The sequence below is a fragment of the Scyliorhinus torazame genome, chromosome 4 (assembly GCF_047496885.1).
Source record: "Scyliorhinus torazame isolate Kashiwa2021f chromosome 4, sScyTor2.1, whole genome shotgun sequence".
Lineage (NCBI taxonomy): Eukaryota > Metazoa > Chordata > Chondrichthyes > Carcharhiniformes > Scyliorhinidae > Scyliorhinus > Scyliorhinus torazame.
Window position 1 is genome coordinate 256540347 of NC_092710.1, and position 20957 is coordinate 256561303.

Below are 20957 nucleotides of genomic sequence, written 5' to 3' on the forward strand. Positions count from 1 at the left end.
ATATGCACTTGAGGGAAATAAGGGTTATCAGGTTACAGGTGTGAAACTGGTTGGATTGCTCTAAAGAGAGTCTACATGGACTATGAGCTGAATGGCTTCCTTCTTTGCTGCAATGACTCTTGAGTTTCTTATTGACTGGAGAAGCAACAGAGTAGCTCAGAATATGTGCTGACTCACAGTGATGTATGAAAGCTTCATATTATAGCGATTATAGGAAGGAAGAAGTTTTAGTTGATTTCTCCAGGAAAAGGAATTGTTGATGAGGAAATCAAATGTTTGCATGAGTTTTTCTTCTGCTTAAGTATCTTTTCAAAATTTTTCTCATTTCTGGAAGTGTTCATTTCTCAGCTGTAGGATGACTTCCTTGTAATAATGCGCAACATTGACATGAGTTTTTAAACTAAAAACAAAAATAGGCTGGGAATAATCGGGTTTGGCAGTATCTCTGGAGGGAGAAACAGTTAACATTTCAGATCTGTAACTTTCATCATAGAATTAGATTATCATAGAATTTACAGTGCAGAAGGAGGCCATTCGAGTCTGCACCGGCTCTTGGAAAGATCACCCTACCCAAGGTCAACACCTCCACCCTATCCCCATAACCCAGTAACCCCACCCAACACTAAGGGCAATTTTGGACACTATGGGCAATTTAGCATGGCCAATCCACCTAACCTGCACATTTTTGGACTGTGGGAGGAAACCGGAGCACCAGGAGGAAACCCACGCACAGCCGGGAATCGAACCTGGGACCCTGGAGCTGTGAAGCATTTGTGCTATCCACAATGCTACCGTGCTGCCCAACTACTTCTGATGCGAGGTCGCAGATCTGAAACGTTAACTCTTTTCCTGACCGACCCAAGAATTTCCAGCATTTTCGATTTTAAATTCAGAATTATAGCATCCAGTTTATTTAACATTTGTGACTTGGATTATTGCCTGATCATTATAGAAACTTACAGCACAGAATGAGGCCATTCAGCACATTGTGCTTCTGCCCATTTGCATTTATCTTGGAAAGTTTTTTTGAAAATATTTTTATTAGATTTTTAACATTTTATACATGAAACAGGGAACATAAAATTGGAAAAATAACGAAACCACCTCCCCCTCACATTTCAACCGCTACACAAGAGACTCAACCCCCTCCCTAACAGTTGACGGTGACCAACTCTTTAAAGAATAAATGGGCACCATCTCTTGTAAATAGCCCCCCCTCAAGATGAGCTTAACCTTCTCGAGGTACAGGAAATCCATCAATTCAACCAACGAGGCAAAGGCTAAAACATCGCCTCCTCTGCAGCTCCGGTAGGTCCGATATTCAAATATGACCCCCAGGGCACTGGGCTCCAAGTCTATTTGCAAGACATGGTGCTGAAGAATGAGCCCCCAAATTTTCCCAACTTCGGGCAGGACCAGAACATGTGGGCATGGTTGGCCGAGCCCCTCCCACACCGCTCGCAAGTGTCTTCCACCCCCCCTTGGCCTTAATCCCCTCGAGTGACACAATGTCCTTGTCCAGATTCCTCCCATAGATCGCCGAAATGACTCCCCTTCCAATCCCATCACCGACAAATTATTTGCTCAGGTCGGCATCAACTTCTATCGCGTCCCTGATTTAAAATGCTGCCTGGTCTGCCTCCTATCTTCAGTGTGGCCACCACCTGAATTTCCCTGGGGCAAACAGGAGTGACGCCATTGCCAGTGCCCGCAACCCTGACCCCCTACACGAGCCTGCCTTCATCCTCATCCAAATTGTCTCCAGCTTCCTACACCAACCCTGCACCTTCTCTGCATTCGCCACCTAATTATAGTATATCAGATTTGATAGTCAAACCCCTCAACTGTCGCCCTCTCTGAAGCACTGTTTTACGAATCCTAGCTACCTTGCCAGACCAGATAAATGACAAAATCAACTATTCCACCCACATGAAAAATGCTTTCGGCAAGAAGACTAGTAAGCTTTTGGAATAAAAGTAAATTCTGTGGTTAAAATATTCATCATTACCAATTGTATTTGGCCTGCCAATGATCTAGGAAGGCTGCCCCCCCCTCCCCACTCTGCAAATCCACCATGACCCTACCCACTAGGCATGTAAAGTTCAATTTATGGAGCCAGCCTGGCCCAATCGCCCCCTAACTCCCTTCCCAGCGGTGAAACCAAAAACCACTTTCGCCTTTGAATCCCGAAAACACCCCAAATCGCTTAAACAGCCCCATGAAATGCGGGGACCAGATCCAAAATATACAAAAGGTAATTGGCATACAAAGGCACCCTATGCTCCACATACCAACCCACCCCCAGCTATCGTCCTCTACTCATACGAGCAATGGCCAAGGGTTCCAACGCCAGCGCAAACAAGAGCAGGGGGTCATGGGACACCTGTCTTGTTCCCTGTGTAGCTGAAAGTATCCCGAGTTCATTTAATTCGTATAAAAACATGCCTTTATATCCTTGTATAATAATTTGACCCACGCCATCAACTTCGGCCCAATCTCAAACTGTTTCAACACCAACAAATAGCTCCACTCCACCCAATTAAAAGCCTCCACGTCCAACCACCTCCTCACCCCCCCCCCCCCCCCCCCCCCCCCTTTCCGACAGGGAAAGCACCACATGTAGCCAGAGCTGCACATTTAGAGGACAACTGCCTACACTTTAAGCCCTGACTGGTCCTTCCCAACCACCTGCGGTACACACTCCTCCAGCCTAAGCAGCAACACATGGCAAGGACCTTGGCATCTACATTTTGCAGTGATATTGGCTGATAAGACCCACACTCCACTGGGTCCTTATCTTTCTTTACCAAAAACGAAATTGATGCTTGCCCCGTTGTCCCTGGAAGCATCCCCCTTCTTACCACGTCCTCTAACATCTTCTCCTACTGCGGTGTCAGCCTGTCCACAAACTTATAAAATTCGACTGGCAATCCATCCAGTCCCGATCCCTTACCGCATCGCCATCCGAATCCAGCCCTATCCCTCTTTTCCACTGTGGACACTTCAACCTCTCCAAAAACTCCCTCGTATCCGACTGGTCTTCCAGGGGCTCTGATCTATACAACCTCTTATACAATTTCTCAAATGCCCTATTCGCTTGCTGTCATCAGCCCCCTCACCCCATCCCAAACCTGAACAATCTTCCGGGAGGCCACCTCCACCCCCTTCAATGCCTCAGTGCTCCCACACCAACTCCAACATCTTTCCAAGAGCCTGCTTTATTGAGGCCAGTGCATCTTCCACTGACTGTTGAGAGTTCCCATCATCTCCGTCCCATGCAGTTCTAAATGCTTGGCAAATTGCCACTCAAACTCCACCACCATCACCTCTGACATCATACCCACTGTAATGGGTGCAGCCCCACCCAGCTAGCTTTCTCCCGCCATCTTTCCTTTCACATAACTCTGCACCGTGCTCAAGTCTGCTGGCGGACTAGCACTTTTTCTTGCTGTATTCTTTCGTTGGGATTTTGATATCCTCTGATACCCACTACTTGGAGAAAGTTTGCATGAAAGTCCCATAAAAACTGGGTGGAAAGGTCCAAGAACTGAAGTGGGAGCCACCCAATATGCGACCTGCACCTATCTACATTTAGCCACCGGATGCTCCAGCTAGGAAAGTTACCATGGAAGCAAACCACCTTCTTGGGAAGCTTGACACGGTACATGTACAGATAACCACCTTGTACTGATCATATTTTGCTTGCAGCTACTGGGATACTGCTTATGACAATGATGTTATGGAAAATCGGGTTGGATTGAACCTCTTGTACGCCCAGGTAGGTGGAGTTTTGGTTACCAAATATTTGCAACTCGAGTTCTGGAGAAGTGTCACATGGGCTCAAAATGTTAACTCTGTTTTTGTCTCTCCACAAATTATACCAGACTTGCTGGGTTTATCTAGCATTTTATGTTTTTATTCATAATTCGGTAGAATCATTTTCAAATTTAATCTGCCCGTCACAGGCTTCTGAATTTCAATCAGCAGATTGTCAAATGAATGACCCAAAATATTGCAGAAAACCTTTTTTCTCTTTGCCTTCCCTTGAGGTTCCAATATGCCTTTATAATGCTTCCTACCAAAGTTAATGGTGTTGATTGATCAGCATTCATAACCACACCCCCACGCCTTTTTAACAGAACAAAATAATCATCATGCAAATATATTTTCTAGATACTTTTGAACAAAGTTCCTCTCTGGCCATTTACTCTGGTGACGAATTCTAGGGAAATTCCATTTTTTTAAACTAGCAAAGTCTGGACCATTAGTGTTGCATGAGTCCAGAAATGACATTGTATGCTTTCTCTCTTGCATGCAAACAAAATATTGCATGATTATTAATGTGTGTTAGGACTTGGAGGTGCAGTCAACTTCCAAGATGGCAGGTTTAAATGGCTGATTTGCATCAGTGCTTTATAAAACATTGGCAGGAAAGCTAATATTGTTCTTAATGCATGATCACCAAATGTTACCTGGTGATTTAGCACAATGCTATTTGTGGGATCTTGCTATGCCCAGATAGACTGCTTGCCTGCATTACTATAAGGACTGCATTTTAAAGGTACTTCGACAGTTGTGAAGTGCCTTGGGGCGTCCTGAAATAGTAAATAATGGGGGAGGGGGGAGGGGGGGGGGGGGGGATAGTCATCTGTACATACATCTGTCTAGTCCTTGATGCATGTGCAGATGTAACAGCCACAGCATCACTAGAAGGCAGCATCAGAGACTGGTATAAAGGGTCCAGCCCAAGGGAGGATCCACCTCTTTCAGAAGCACAGGGCTAGTGAGCAGCAGCAGACAGAGACAGCTCAGCATAGGCAGTTTACCTTAGCTTCACTGGTCATACCTCTTGACTATTATATCTAGTTAAGCTCTGGAAACAGAACAAACCCACTGAATAAAGTATTTGTGTTAACTGGAAGTCAACAATCTTTATTCAGACTTCGAGAATAACATAGGGGGTTTAGTTCAGAATCTGTTGTGTTTTGACCCAAATTACACTATTAGTGCTTCCCAAACTTTTTCCCCCTGTGATTCCATTTGAATGCTTTTAAATTGGTATGTGCAGCTTGCCATTTTGTTAAATTCTTTGTAAGTGATGTGCCCCAAGCCCTGTAAAGGCTTCATGTGATGTAGTGTTTATGCTCCAAAGAATTAGATGCTCTGCAACACCGTTTCCTCCTTTCCTAATTGTACTAATGCGGATCAGATCGTTCTATCCCTTAAATGGAGTCTAGCTGCACGCGCATTGCTCATAGCAGGGGTGTTCTAGGCCAGTCAGTCTAACCCTGGTGGTGGTGAAGTTACTAGATAGAATTCTGAGGGTCAGAATATGTCTGCAAACCCCACACAGACAAGGGGCAGGATCGAACCTGAGCAAGGCTTTTTATAACGTCCCTCGTGGCAGACAGGTCCGGAAAGTAAGAGTCCGTAGGATTCAACGCAAAGTGACACATTCGATCAAAAATTGTCTGAGAGGCAGAAAGCAGAGGGTGATGGTAGAACGATGTTTCTGTGACTGGAAGACTGTTTCCAGTGAGGTTCTGCAGGGCTCTGTGCTGGAGCCCTTACTATTTGTGGTGTAAATTAATTGTTTGGACTTGAATGTAGGCGGTATGATCAAGAAAATCATGGATGACATTATTTGTAGGGTGGTAAATAGTGAGGATACCCATAGACTGCAGGAGGATATCAATGGACTCGTCAGGTGGACAAACCAGTGGCAAATGGAATTCAACCTGGTAAAGTGTGAGGTAATGCACTTGGCAAGGGCAAACCAGGCAATGGATTACACTATGAATGGCAGCACCCTGGAAAATCCTGAAGATCAGATGGAGCTTGGAGTGCATATCACAGATCCTTGAAGATGGCAGGGTAGATAAATAATGTGGTTAAGAAGGCATATGGAATACTTGCCTTTATTAGCCGAAGCATAGAATACAAGAGCCTGGGGGTCATGCTGGAACTTAATAAAATGTTAGTTAGGCTACATCTGGAGTACAGTACTGCGGGCAGTTCTGGTCACCACATTGTGGTTTTCTTTGTGATTTTTGTTCTCTGGATGGATGTTGTAGTGTTCACAAAGACAACAGAAACTAAGTTCATTAACAAAGCTAACATTTATTTACACGAATTAATTAAGCTTGACCACTATAGTAAACAATAGTCTAGTAATCGACAATCTACTCTCAACTAACGCTAGTCTCTGCTATCTATAACTGTACTGTCCTCTGTATCACTCTCTCCCAGAAGTCTGAGTCAGTGCTTTATATAGTTCTGCATCTAGCTCCATCTAGTGATTAATTATGATATGATATTAACCCTTTGTATTCTGAACATTCCCATAATGTCTCACACATTATAGGAATGCACTGGAGAAGGTGCAGAGGAGATTTACCAGAATGCTGCCTAGGTTAGAGGGTCTCAGCTATGAGGTAAAATAGGATGGGTTGGAGCTGTTTTTCATGGAGCAGTGAAGGTTGAGAGGGAGGCCTGATAGAGATAAGAACAAAGAAATGTACAGCACAGGAACAGGCCCTTCGGCCCTCCAAGCCCGTGCCGACCATGCTGCCCGACTAAACTGCAATCTTCTACACTTCCTGGGTCCGTATCCCTCTATTCCCATCCTATTCATGTATTTGTCAAGGTGCCCCTTAAATGTCACTATCGTCCCTGCTTCCACCACCACCTCCGGTCACGGGTTCCAGGCACCCACTATCCTCTGCGTAAAAAAACTTGCCTCGTACATCTACTCTAAACCTTGCCCCTCACCTTAAACCTATGCCCCCTAGTAATTGACCCCTCTACCCCGGGGAAAAGTCTCTGACTATCCACTCTGTCTATGCCCCTCATAATTTTGTAGACCTCTATCAGGTCTCCCCTCAACCTCCTTCGTGCCAGTGAGAACAAACCGAGTTTATTCAACCGCTCCTCATAGCTGATGCCCTCCATACCAGGCAACATTCTGGTAAATCTCTTCTGCGCCCTCTCTAAAGCCTCCACATCCTTCTGGTAGTGTGGCGACCAGAATTGAACACTATACTCCAAGTGTGGCCTAACTAAGGTTCTATACAGCTGCAACATGACTTGCCAATTCTTATACTCAATGCCCCGGCCAATGAAGGCAAGCATGCCGTATGCCTTCTTGACTACCTTCTCCACCTGTGTTGCCCCTTTCAGTGACCTGTGGACCTGTACTCCTAGATCTTTGACTTTCAATACTCTTGAGGGTTCTACCATTCACTGTATATTCCCTACCTGCATTAGACCTTCCAAAATGCATTACCTCACATTTGTCCGGATTAAACTCCATCTGCCATCTCTCCGCCCAAGTCTCCAGACAATCTAAATCCTGCTGTATCCTCTGACAGTCCTCATCGCTATCCGCAATTCCACCAATCTTTGTGTCGTCTGCAAACTTACTAATCAGACCAGTTACATTTTCCTCCAAATCATTTATATATACTACAAACCGCAAAGGTCCCAGCACTGATCCCTGTGGAACACCACTGGTCACAGCCCTCCAATTAAAAAAGCATCCTTCCATTGCTACTCTCTGCTTTCTATGACATAGCCAGTTTTGTATCCACCTTGCCAGCTCACCCCTGATCCCGTGTGACTTCACCTTTTGTACTAGCCTCCAATGAGGGACCTTGTCAAAGACCTTACTGAAGTCCATATAGACAACATCCACTGCCCTACCTGCATCAATCATCTTAGTGACCTTCTCGAAAATCTCTATCAAGTTAGTGAGACACGACCTCCCCTTCACAAAACCATGCTGCCTCTCACTAATATGTCCATTTGCTTCCAAATGGGAGTAGATCCTGTCTCGAAGAATTCTCTCCAGTAATTTCCCTACCACTGAAGTAAGGCTCACCAGCCTGTAGTTCCCTGGATTATCCTTGCTACTCTTCTTAAACAGAGGAACGACATTGGCTATTCTCCAGTCCTCCCGGACATCCCCTGAAGACAGTGAAGATCCAAAGATTTCTGTCAAGGCCTCAGCAATTTCCTCTCCAGCCTCCCTCAGTATTCTGGGGTAGATCCCATCAGGCCCTGGGGACTTTGGGGGGCCCTGGGGTGCAAGTTTGAGGGGCATAGATAGGTTGAAAGGAAAGCACTTTTTCCATTCGTAAAAGGGTCAATCACCAGGGGACATAGATTTACGGTGGAAGGTTAAGAGGGAGTTGAGAAACTTTTACAGTCAGAGGATGGTGGGAGTCTGGAACTCGCTGCCTAAAATTGAGTCAGAAACTCATGTAACATTCCTTTTTAGATAATCACTTGGGCTGCCTTGAACCCCAGGGCTGTGATCTAAGCACTAGAAAATGGGATTTGTGTAGTCAGATCTTTGACCGGCATGCACATGATGAGCAGAATAGCCGCATCCTGTGCTGCAAACATCTCTGAAACGCGAGGCAGCAAAATAGGAAGCTGGCTTCTGCATATTATGCGAAAGCCCAGCCAGACACTTGCTGTGGAGCATGCCAGGGATTGGTGTTCAATAAAGTTCCATTAGGCAGCTCCATGGTTGCCATTACCATCTTGGACCTTGAGATCCCAAAATTGATCAATGATCTGACTGGGGATCCTAGCCTGTGGTTTTGAAGCCACTGCATTTTCATAATTACAAGCAGGATACATTCACTTGATCTTTCCTGCTCAAGATATTAGCACCTTCAAAGCACAGATGTGAATGGATGATTATCTTTGGAATGAAAGGTTGAAGTAAAATAAATGGGCTCGGGTAAATGGTCACAAAATGTTGAACAACTGCCTGCCTTCAAGTTCTTTCCTCAGTGAAAACTCATGTTTGGAGCAAGCGCACACGCTACTATTGTGTTATCTTGATAGTATATTTAAACAAAAGCTAGTTCTCCCTAATTAGATGAATTCCTTTTGTTATAGACAGTCGCAGATATTGAACGTGGGTGGATCCTTGTAAATAAGGAGCAACACCGACAGCTGAAATCACTTCAAGAAAAAGGTTCCAAGAAGGAGGTGAGTTAGGTATTCTGGTACGTGGACTGGACACATCAAAATGAAAGCCTATTAGTGCCAAAAATTCTGAAATCTGAATCACTTAATCTGTGTTACATGTCTGTCTTCCTATGCCAATGTGACTACTGCTTTTTGAATGCAGATCTACATGGTCCAGGTGAGCAGAGGAGATTGTGGAGGTGGATGGTCAAAGATATGAATTTCAGATTGTCACTTTTAATCATTGAGTTAGCTTTGAATTGGGCTTGACATTGTCCCTTGTAGAAAATCTCATTGTTGTTGAGTGACATACTGTAGTACTGAGAAAATTACAGTAGTAATGTGTTTGGTACAGAAAAGCTTTTAAGTTTGCCGAATACATGATGAAAATCATTGCTACGCATTGGGCATTCCAATTCAGTTGCCTAATAACTCCTGTACTTGTTCATCTGCATTGGTTTTTTGCTCCCTAATGCATTGAATTTAAAATCATAAGCAATTTGATCCAAAGCAAAGTTCTCAGTTGCCTTGACCAATCCCTTCTCAAACCTTTCTGCCTCTTTTTTTTAAACTTTCTCACTCAACATTTATTCCAGCATTTGTCCCTTTATTCTTTGAAATAATTTTCTTCTTCTGCAACGCCCTCACTTTATTTATTTCCATCCCTTTCACTAAGTGCATGAGATGTTTTCTGTTTGTTATGGGGAAGTTACTGGAATCTATAATGGAGTAGGTGACTGAGCACTTGGAACTGATCAATGTTTGCATGAATTTATAAAAGGAATGTCATATCTGAGCATTCAAGTTCAATTTCTTGATGAGGCCACTAAAATTGTAAATGGGGGAGAGCTGTGGATGTAATCTGCAGGGAGATCTGAAAAGCTTTTTTAGTGTTTTCTGCAAGAGATTAGCAAAACTTAAAGTATTGAAGATAACTTTGAGGCATGATTTGTGGTGGGGAGGTAGGCAACAGAGAATCATAGATTGTTTACAGCACAGAAAGAATCCATTCCAGCTCTCTGCAAGAGGAACTTTGCTAATGCCAGTCCTCTGCCTTTTCCTTGTAGCCCTGCAAATCTTTCTCTTCAGATAATTATCCATTTCCCTTATTGAAAGCCATAATTGAATCTGCCTCCTATACACGTGCAAGCAGGTACAGGGTTTCCCAAACATTTCCAGCTGCGGAACCCTTTTGACCTCCAAAGAGGTGGCGGCGCATTGGTTAGCCTGCTGCCTAACGGCACCGAGGACCCGTGTTCGATCCCGGCCCCAGGTCACTTTCCATGTGGACATCCCCATGTTTGTGTGGGTCTCACCCCCAGAACCCAAATGAAACAAAATGAAAATCGCTTATTGTCACGAGTAGGCTTCAAATGAAGTTACTGTGAAAAGCCCCTAGTCTCCACATTCCGGCACCTGTTCGGGGAGGCTGGTACGGAAATTGAACCGTGCTGCTGGCCTGCCTTTATCTGCTTTAAAAGCCAGCTATTTAGCCCAGTGCGCTAAATCAGCCCCTGATGTGTAGGCTAGGTGGATTGGCCATGCTAAATTTGCTCCTTTAATTGGGAAAAATCTAATCTTCACGCTCTCCATCAGGTCCCCAGTTTTTGAAATTATATTCCTGAGGTTCACCTTATTTATGCAAATAGTGAATGACAGTGATCCAATCACTGACCTATGTGGAACACCACTTTTGCTATTCCAAATAACTATCTTTATCCCCTACTCTTCCTGTTTTGTAGCCAGCTTGCTGCCATCCTGCTAGTTGTTCCCTGTCTCTACTTGTTCCCTCCAAATGCTCTGACCTTAGCCGGGAGTCTGTTGTGCAGTACCTTAATTTTTTTTTTTAAATGTTAATAATCTTTATTGTCACAAGTAGGCTTACATTGTAATGAAGTTACTGTGAAAAGCCCCTCGTCGCCACAATCCGGCGCATGTTCGGGTACACGGAGGGCTGATTCAGAATGTCCAATTCACCTAACGTGCATGTCTTTCAGCCCTTGTGGGAGGAATCCAGAGCACCCAGAGGAGTCCTTGATTGCCTGTTGCCCGGTTAATGCAGGAGCGTGATGGTAACTCACAATGAGGAATGGTCTGTGATGCTCCTCAGCTATGGTTTATGTCTGACTCCTGTCTGTCTGCTGCCAGCACGCTGACTCGCCGGCTCAAGTTTGAGTGATGTTCTGCGCTACATTCTTTTGTACCTTTGCTCTAGAGAGGGATTAGGGTTGAGGGTCGAGGATTCACTGAATCATGCCTGATTCTTATCTCTGCGATTGAAACATTCACTCACTCTGTGAAGGCCTAACCGTCTGGGGCATGGAGGCCCACTGAGAACCTTGTGTCCCGATGGGGAGAAAGGCCAACTGGGCGGTGGGTTAATGATTGAGGTATGAAGGCAGTGAACAACAACAATGTAGTGACAGATCAAAATGTGACAAATGACAATGTCCCCCAACTACTGGTACTTAATTCACCCATGCCCATGATGTGCCCCTACAACACAGTGGGCTAAACAGCTGGCTTGTAATGCAGAACAATGCCAGCAGCGCGGGTTCAATTCCCGTGCCGGCCTCCCCGAACAGGCGCTGCAATGTGGCGACTGGGGCTTTTCGCAGTAACTTAATTGAAGCCTACTTGTGACATCAAGTTATTATTATTATTAGATCCTTTTTTGTACAAGATGTTCATTGCCTGGTACTTGTGTGGCGCGAATGTAACTTGCCAATTGTCAGCGCAAGCCTGAATATTATCCAGGTCTTGCTGCATTTGGACATGGACTGCTTCATTATCTGAGGAGTTGTGAATTGTACTGAACATTGTCCAGTCATCTGCAAGCATCCCCACTTCTGACCTAATGATGGAAGGGAGGTCATTGATGAAGTGGCTAAAGATAGTTGGGCTTAGGACACCTGCAGTGATATCCTCGAGCTGAGATGATTGACCTCCAACCACGACAACCATCTTCCTTTGTCCCAGGTATGACTCCACCCAGCAGAGAGTTTCACCCCTGATTCCCATTCATTCCAGTTTAGCTAGGGCTCCTTGGTGCCATTACTCGGTCAAATGCTGCCTTGATGTCAAGGGCAGTCACTCTCGCCTCACCTCTGGCATTCAGCTCTTTTGTCCATGCTTGAACTAAGGCTGAAATGTCAGGAGCAGAGTAACCCTGGCAGAACCCATCTGAGCACCTGTGAGAAGGTTATTGCTGAATAAGTGCCACTTGATAGCACTGTTGATGACTCCTTCCATCACTTTGTTGATGATGGAGAGTGTTTTTTAAAAATATTTTATTGAAAATTTTTGGTCAACCATCACAGTACATTGTGTATCCTTTACACAATAATATAACAGTATAAATAACAATGACCTGTTTTATAAACAAAGAATAAATAAAATATAACAACAACTAAAACTAAATGGCAACTGTCTTGTCTCAGATAAACACTCTCCAAAAATATGATTTAACAGTCCAATATACAATTATTTATAGCAACGACCTAGACATATTATACATATATGTTAATAACCCTGAGACTCCTTCTGGTTCCTCTTCTCCCCCCGGGCTGCTGCTGCTGCTGCCTTCTTTTCCATTCCCTCTATCTTTCTGTGAGGTATTCGACGAACGACTGCCACCGCCTGGTGAACCCTTGAGCCGATCCCCTTAGGACGAACTTAATCCGTTCCAGCTTTATAAACACTGCCATGTCATTTATCCAGGTCTGCACCCCCGGGGGCTTGGCTTCCTTCCACATCAACAGTATCCTGCGCCGGGCTACGAGGGACGCAAAGGCCAAAACATCGGCCTCTTTCGCCTCCTGCACTCCCGGCTCTTCTGCAACCCCGAATATAGCCAACCCCCAGCTTGGTTCGACCTGGACCCCCACTACTTTCGAAAGCACCTTTGTCACCCCCACCCAGAACCCCTGTAGTGCCGGACATGACCAGAACATGTGGGTGTGATTCGCTGGGCTTCTCGAGCATCTCGCACACCTATCCTCTACCCCAAAAAATTTACTGAGCCGTGCTCCAGTCATATGTGCCCTGTGTAACACCTTAAATTGAATCAGGCTTAGCCTGGCACACGAGGACGATGAGTTTACCCTACTTAGGGCATCCGCCCACAGCCCCTCCTCAATCTCCTCCCCCAGCTCTTCTTCCCATTTCCCTTTCAGCTCATCTACCATAATCTCCCCTTAGTCCCTCATTTCCCTATATATATCTGACACCTTACCGTCCCCCACCCATGTCTTTGAGATTACTCTGTCCTGCACCTCATGCGTCGGGAGCTGCGGGAATTCCCTCACCTGCTGCCTCGCAAAAGCCCTCAGTTGCATATACCGGAATGCATTCCCTTGGGGCAACCCATATTTCTCGGCCAGCGCTCCCAGACTTGCGAACTTCCCATCTACAAACAGATCTTTCAGTTGCGTTACTCCTGCTCTTTGCCATATTCCAAATCCCCCATCCATTCTCCCCGGGGCAAACCTATGGTTATTTCTTATCGGGGACCCCACCAAGGCTCCCGTCTTTCCCCTATGCCGTCTCCACTGTCCCCAAATTTTCAAAGTCGCCACCACCACCGGGCTTGTGGTGTATTTCTTCGGTGAGAACGGCAATGGGGCCGTCACCATAGCTTGTAGGCTAGTCCCCCTACAGGACGCCCTCTCCAATCTCTTCCACGCCGCTCCCTCCTCTTCTCCCATCCACTTACATACCATTGAGATATTGGCGGCCCAGTAGTACTCACTTAGGCTCGGTAGTGCCAGCCCCCCCCTATCCCTACTACGCTGTAAGAATCCCTTCCTCACTCTCGGGGTCTTCCCGGCCCACACAACTCATGATACTCTTTTCGATCCTTTTGAAAAAAGCCTTTGTGATCACCACCGGGAGGCACTGAAACACAAAGAAGAATCTCGGGAGGACTACTATTTTAACCGCCTGCACCCTCCCTGCCAGTGACAGGGATACCATGTCCCATCTCTTGAAGTCCTCCATTTGTTCCACCAATCGCGTTAAATTTAACCTATGCAATGTACCCCAATTCTTGGCTATCTGGATCCCCAAGTAACGAAAGTCCCTTGTTACCTTCCTCAGCGGAAAGTCCTCTATTTCTCTGCTCTGCTCCCCTGGATGCACCACAAACAACTCACTTTTCCCCATGTTCAGTTTATATCCTGAGAATTCTCAACTCCCGAAGTGTCCGCATTATCTCTGGCATCCCCTCCGCCGGGTCCGCTACATATAACAACAAATCATCCCGGTGTTCTTCTCCTCCTCTAAGTACTCCCCTCCACTTCTTGGAACCCCTCAATGCTATTGCCAGGGGCTCAAACGCCAGTGCAAACAGTAATGGGGACAGAGGGCATCCCTGCCTTGTCCCTCTATGGAGCCGAAAGTATGCAGATCCCCGTCCATTCGTGACCACACTCGCCGCTGGGGCCCTATACAACAGCTGCACCCATCCAACATACTCATCTCCAAAACCAAATCTCCTCAGCATCTCCCACAAATAATCCCACTCCACTCTATCAAATGCTTTCTCGGCATCCATCGCCACCACTATCTCTGCTTCCCCCTCTGGTGGGGGCATCATCATTACCCCTAGCAGCCTCCGTATATTCGTATTCCGCTGTCTCCCCTTCACAAACCCAGTTTGGTCCTCATGGACCACCCTCGGGACACAATCCTCTATCCTCATTGCCACTACCTTGGCCAGAATCTTAGCGTCTACATTTAGGAGGGAAATAGGTCAATAGGACCCGCATTGCAGCGGGTCCTTTTCCTTCTTTAGGAGAAGCGATATCGTTGCCTCAGACATAGTCGGGGGCAGCTGTCCCCTTTCCTTTGCCTCATTAAAGGTCCTCATCAGTAGCGGGGCGAGCAAGTCCACATATTTCCTGTAAAATTCAACTGGGAATCCATCCGGTCCCGGAGCCTTCCCCGCCTGCATGCTCCTAATTCCTTTCACTACTTCCTCTATTTCAATCTGTGCTCCCAGTCCCACCCTTTCCTGCTCCTCCACCTTGGGAAATTCCAGCCGGTCCATAAAGCCCATCATTCTCTCCCTCCCATCCGGGGGTTGAGCTTTGTATAATTTTTTATAAAATGCCTTGAACACTCCATTCACTCTCTCCGCTCCCCGCTCCGTCTCTCCTTCCTCATCCCTCACTCCCCCTATTTCCCTCGCTGCTCCCCTTTTCCTCAATTGGTGGGCCAGCAACCTGCTCGCCTTCTCCCCATATTCGTACTGTACACCCTGTGCCTTCCTCCACTGTGCCTCTGCAGTACCCGTTGTCAGCAAGTCAAATTCTACGTGTTGCCTTTCCCTGTACAGTCCCTCCTCCGGTGCCTCCGCATATTGCCTGTCCACCCTCAGAAGTTCTTGCAGCAACCGCTCCCGTTCCCTACTCCTGCTTTCCTTTATGTGCCCTTATTGATATCAGCTCCCCTCTAACCACTGCCTTCAGCGCCTCCCAGACCACTCCCACCTGGACCTCCCCATTATCATTGAGTTCCAAGTACTTTTCAATGCACCCCCTCACCCTTAGACACACCCCCTCATCTGCCATTAGTCCCATGTCCATTCTCCAGGGTGGGAGCCCTTCTGTTTCCTCCCCTATCTCCAAGTCCACCCAATGTGGAGCGTGATCCGAAATGGCTATAGCCATATACTCCGTTCCCCTCACCTTCGGGATCAACGCCCTTCCCAAAACAAAAAAGTCTATTCGCGAATAGACTTTGTGGACATAGGAAAAAAACAAAAACTCCTTACTCTTAGGTCTGCTAAATCTCCACGGGTCTACTCCTCCCATCTGCTCCATAAAATCTTTAAGCACCTTGGCTGCTGCTGGCCTCCGTCCAGTCCTGGACCTCGACCTGTCCAGCCCTGGTTCCAACACCGTATTGAAATCTCCCCCCATTACCAACTTTCCCACCTCTAGGTCCGGGATGCGTCCTAGCATACGCCTCATAAAATTGGCATCATCCCAGTTCGGGGCATATACGTTTACCAAAACCACCGTCTCCGCCTGTAGTTTGCCACTCACCATCACGTATCTGCCCCCGCTATCCGCCACTATAGTCTTTGCCTCAAACATTACCCGCTTCCCCACTAATATAGCCACCCCCCTGTTTTTCGCATCTAGCCCCGAATGGAACACCTGCCCCACCCAACCTTTGCGTAGTCTCACCTGGTCTATCAGTTTCAAGTGCGTTTCCTGTAACATAACCACGTCTGCCTTAAGTTTCTTAAGGTGTGCGAGTACCCGTGCCCTCTTTATCGGCCCGTTCAGCCCTCTCACGTTCCACGTGATCAGCCGGGTTGGGGGGCTTTTTAACCCCCCCCCCCTTGTCGATTAGCCATCCCCTTTTTCCAGCTCCTCACCCGGTTCCCACGCAGCTGTGTCGTTCCCCCCCCCCAGGTGGTGCCCCCCCCGCCCATCCCACCCCATACCAGCTCCCCCCTCTCCCCAGCAGCAGCAGCCCAATAATTCCCCCCTCCCATCCCCCCCGCTAGATCCCCCACTAGCGTGGTTACACCCCCCATGTTGCTCCCAGAAGTCAGCAAACTCTGACCGACCTCGGCTACCCCCCCCGTGACCTCGGCTCGCACCGTGCGACGCCCCCTCCTTCCTGCTTCCCTATTCCCGCCATGATTATCATAGCGCGGGAACCGAGCCCGCGCTTCCCCCTTGGCCCCGCCCCCAATGGCCAATGCCCCATCTCTTCCACCTCCTTTCCTCCCCCCACCACCTCCTGTGGAAGAGAGAAAAGTTACCACATCGCAGGATTAATAACATAAAACTCCTCTTTTTTTCCCCCCCCCTTTTTACCCCCCTCTTCGCCCCCCATACTCGCCCCACCACTTTGTTTCAAACGTTCTTTTTTTAATAACCCGCTCATTCCAATTTTTCTTCCACGATAAAAGTCCACGCCTCATCCGCCGTCTCAAAGTAGTGGTGCCTCCCTTGATATGTGACCCACAGTCTTGCCGGCTGCAGCATTCCGAATTTTTTTATCATTTTGTGAAGCACCGCCTTGGCCCGATTTAAAGCTCGCCCTCCTTCTCGCCACCTCCGCACTCCAGTCTTGGTATACGTGGATCACCGCGTTCTCCCACTTACTGCTCCGAGTTTTCTTTGCCCATCTAAGGACCATCTCTCTGTCCTTATAATGGAGGAATCTCACCACTATGGCTCTCGGAATTTCTCCTGCTCGGTCCTCGCACCATCACTCGGTATGCTCCCTCCACCTCCAGCGGACCCGCCGGGGCCTCCGCTCCCATTAACGAGTGCAGCATCGTGCTCAAATATGCCCCGACGTCCGCTCCCTCTGCACCTTCAGGAAGACCAAGAATCCTTAGGTTGTTCCTCCTCGCGTTGTTCTCCAGCGCCTCCAGCCTTTCCACACATCGTTTATGGTGTGCCTCATGCATCTCCGTCTTCACCACCAGGCCCTGTATGTCGTCCTCATTCTCGGCAGCCTTTGCCTTCACGACCCGAAGCTCCCGCTCCTGGGTCTTTTGCTCCTCCTTTAGCCCTTCGATCGCCTGTAATATCGGGGCCAACAGCTACTTCTTCAATTCCTTTTTGAGTTCTTCCACGCAGCGTTTCAAAAACTCGTGTTGTTCAGGGCCCCATATTAAACTGCCACCTTCTGACGCCATCTTGGTTTTTGCTTGCCTTCCTTGCCGCTGCTCTAAAGGATCCACCGCAATCCGGCCACCTTCCTCCTTTTTTCATCCGTATCCAGGGGGGATTCCCTTCTGGTTCACCGCACAGTACTTTTAGCCGTTAAAATTGCCGTTGGGGCTCTTATTAAGAGCCCAAAAGTCCGTTTCACCGGGAGCTGACGAAACATGCGACTCAGCTGGTCATCGCCGCACCCGGAAGTCGATGATGGAGAGTGTTGATGACTCCTTCCATCACTTTGCTGATGATGGAGAGTGGAGAGTTGACTGACATGATGGTAGTTGGCTGGGTTGGATTTGTTCTCTTTCGTGTGTATAGGACATACCTGGGCAATTTTCCAAATTGCTGGGTGGATGCCAGTCTGGTAGCTGTACTGGAACAGCTTGGCTAGGGGTGCGAAAAACTCTGGAGCACAAAGCTTCAGGTCATGACAATATTCCCAAATATTGCCGGAATATTGTCACAGCCCATACCTTTGCAGTCTCTAGTAGTGCCTTTAGCCATTTCTTGATAGCACGTGGAGTGTTACCGTGCAGAACATAGCCTTTTGGGCCAATTCATTTGCCACGAGCCCAAACAATCGAACAGAGTCCCAGCCATATCTGTCATTGTTGCCGGTTCACAATTTAAATCAGCACAGCTTTCTGGACCCTTCCGTTTGAATTAAAGGCACAGGTCACTGGTTTCGCACCCCTCGCCAAGCTGTTACAGCTGCAATACTGGCATCTACCCAGCAATTTGGAAAATTGGCCAGGGATGTCCTGTACACAAGAAAGAGGTTTCTTCTGCTTAATTAAAATGGCAGGCTGCTTTAAAGACAAACCTCGAGAATTTTTCCGTAGATCAAAAATGTAGGGCAGCATGGTGGCGCAGTGGTTAGCACTGCTGTCTCACGGCGCCGAGGACCTGAGTTTGATCTTGGCCCCAGTCACTTTCCATGTTGAGTTTACACATTCTCCCTGTGTCTGCACTGGGTCTCACCCCCATAACCCAAATCAATGTGCAGAGTAGATTAATTGGCCACGCTAAATTACCACTTAATTTGGGGGGGGAGGGGGGGGAAATGAATTGGGTACTCTAAATTTATTTTTATTTGTTTAAATGGATCAAAAACGTAATGGCAAAAATAAAAGAAAGGGGGAAACCAGGGAATAGACCAGTTACCCATTTAACTGACTTGGATGAAGGGACGAGATGAAAGGTAGCTAAGTTTGGTAGGTATGACACCAAGATAAGTAGGAAAGTATGTTGTCAAGTGGAGATGGAGAGCCTGCAAATGGATATACTTTAGTGAGCAAACATTTGGCAGATGGCGCATTATTTGGGAGAATGTAAAATTGTTCATATTGGTAGGTAGAATAGAAAAGCAGTATACTATGTAAATGGAGAGGGATGCAGTACTCCAGGGTGCAGGGGTTCTTAATGTCCTGGTACATTAATGACAAAGCTAGTCTGCAAGTACAGCAAGTGGTGAGAAATAAAAATGGAATGGTTTATTAACAAGAGGAAAGGGAAATGAAATTTGGATTTGGGTTTATTGTCACGTGCACTGAGGTACAGTGAAAAGTATTGTTCAGCGTACAGTCCAGATAGATCATTCCATACATTTGGATTTTGTTTATTGTCACGTGTACCGAGGTACAGTGAAAAGTATTTTTCTGCAAGCAGCTGAAAAAATCATCAAGTACATGAAAAGAAAAGGAAATAAAAAAAATACATAATGGGGCAACACTAGGTACACCATGTAACTACATAACACCGGCATCGGGTGAAGCATACAGGGGTGTAGTGTGAATGAGCTCAGTCCACAAGAGGGTCATTTAGGAGTCTGGTAACAGCGGGGAAGAAGCTGTTTTTTGAGTCTGTTCATGCTGTTCTCAGACTTTTGTATCTTCGACCCGATGGAAGACGGTGGACGAGTGAGTAAGCCGGGTGGGAGGGGTCTTTGAATATGCAGTCCGCTTTCCCCAAGCGGGAGGTGTAGATGGAGTCAATGGATGGGAGGCAGGTTCATGTGCTGGACTGGGCTGTGCTCACGACTCTCTGAAGTTTCTTGCGGTCAATTGCCATGCCAGGCTGTGATGCAGCCAGATGGGATGCTTTCTATGGTGCATCTGTAAAAGCTGGTAAGAGTTAATATGGACATGCTGAATTTCCTTAGTTTCCTGAGCAAGTATAGGTGCTGTTGTGCTTTCTTGGTGGTAGCGTCGACGTGGGTGGACCAGGACAGAATTTTGGAGATGTGTATCCCTCGGAATTTGAAACTGCTAACCATCTCCACCTCAGCCACCTTAATAATAATAATAATAATAATAATTGCTTATTGTCGCAAGTAGGCTTCACGGGTTTCTGTGAAAAGCCCCTAGTCGTCACATTCCGGCACCTGTTCGGGGAGGCCGGTACAGGAATTGAGCCCACGCTGCTGGCCTTGTTCTGCATTACAAGCCAGCTGTTTAGTCCACTGCTAAACCAGCCCCCGTTGATGCTGACAAAAAGCCTAGGACATGTGATGGAGATGCAATGTAAATACATAGACATAGATATCGGGTGAAGCCTCCGGAGTGTTATACTACTCCGTAGAGAAGATGCTTGAAGAGATCAGTTCAGTCCATAAGAGGGTCATTCAGGAATCTAGTAAAAGCGGGGCAGAAGCTGTTTTTGAACCTGTTTGTGCATGCTCTCAAACTTTTGGATCGCCTGCCTGATGGAAGAGAGAATAAGCCAAAGGCAGCGGCAGGTGTGGATAGAGTCAATGGATGGGAGGCGGGTTCCTGTGATGGACTGGGCTGTGTTCACCATACAACATAGGGAAGTTTTACTTAAGCTGAACAGGGCCACATTGGTGAGGCCACATTTGGAATACTGTGTATAGTTTTGGTCTCCTTCAATATAATTGGTGAATGATTGATCGGGTAGGGCCTATACCCATTGGAGTTTTGAAGAATATGGAATGATATTGAAACATGTGAGGTCTTAATAGGGTGGATCCTCTTGTGGGAGAAGTTAGAACCTGGGGACGAGGTTTTTTTTCATGAGTTAGTATGTGGATTTCCCCTCCCCAGAAATGAGTAGAAGCTGGGTCATTGAACCTATTCAAGGCTGAGTTGCATAGATTTCGATTGTAAAGGGAGTCTAGGGTTATGCAGGGAGTTGGGGTACACCACGACCAGATCAGCCATGGCTGAATGGAAGAGCAGAATGGTCTACTCCTAAGTCTGATGTTCCTACTACGTTCCATATTCCCTTGCTCTACCTTTAAAATCCGAGCAAGGGAATGAGTAC

At 46.9% G+C, this 20957-nt stretch overlaps 1 protein-coding gene across 1 annotated transcript in view; it reads left to right on the forward strand.

Moving 5' to 3' along the window:
• The window catches only part of snx17 (sorting nexin 17), a 167933-nt gene that overhangs the window by 107574 nt on the left and 39402 nt on the right, over positions 1-20957 (forward strand). The window contains exons 16-18 of the mRNA XM_072500579.1: positions 1211-1308; positions 3709-3778; positions 8911-9003. Of these exons, the coding sequence (XP_072356680.1) occupies positions 1211-1308; positions 3709-3778; positions 8911-9003 (261 nt within the window). The remainder of the gene's footprint in view (positions 1-1210; positions 1309-3708; positions 3779-8910; positions 9004-20957) is intronic.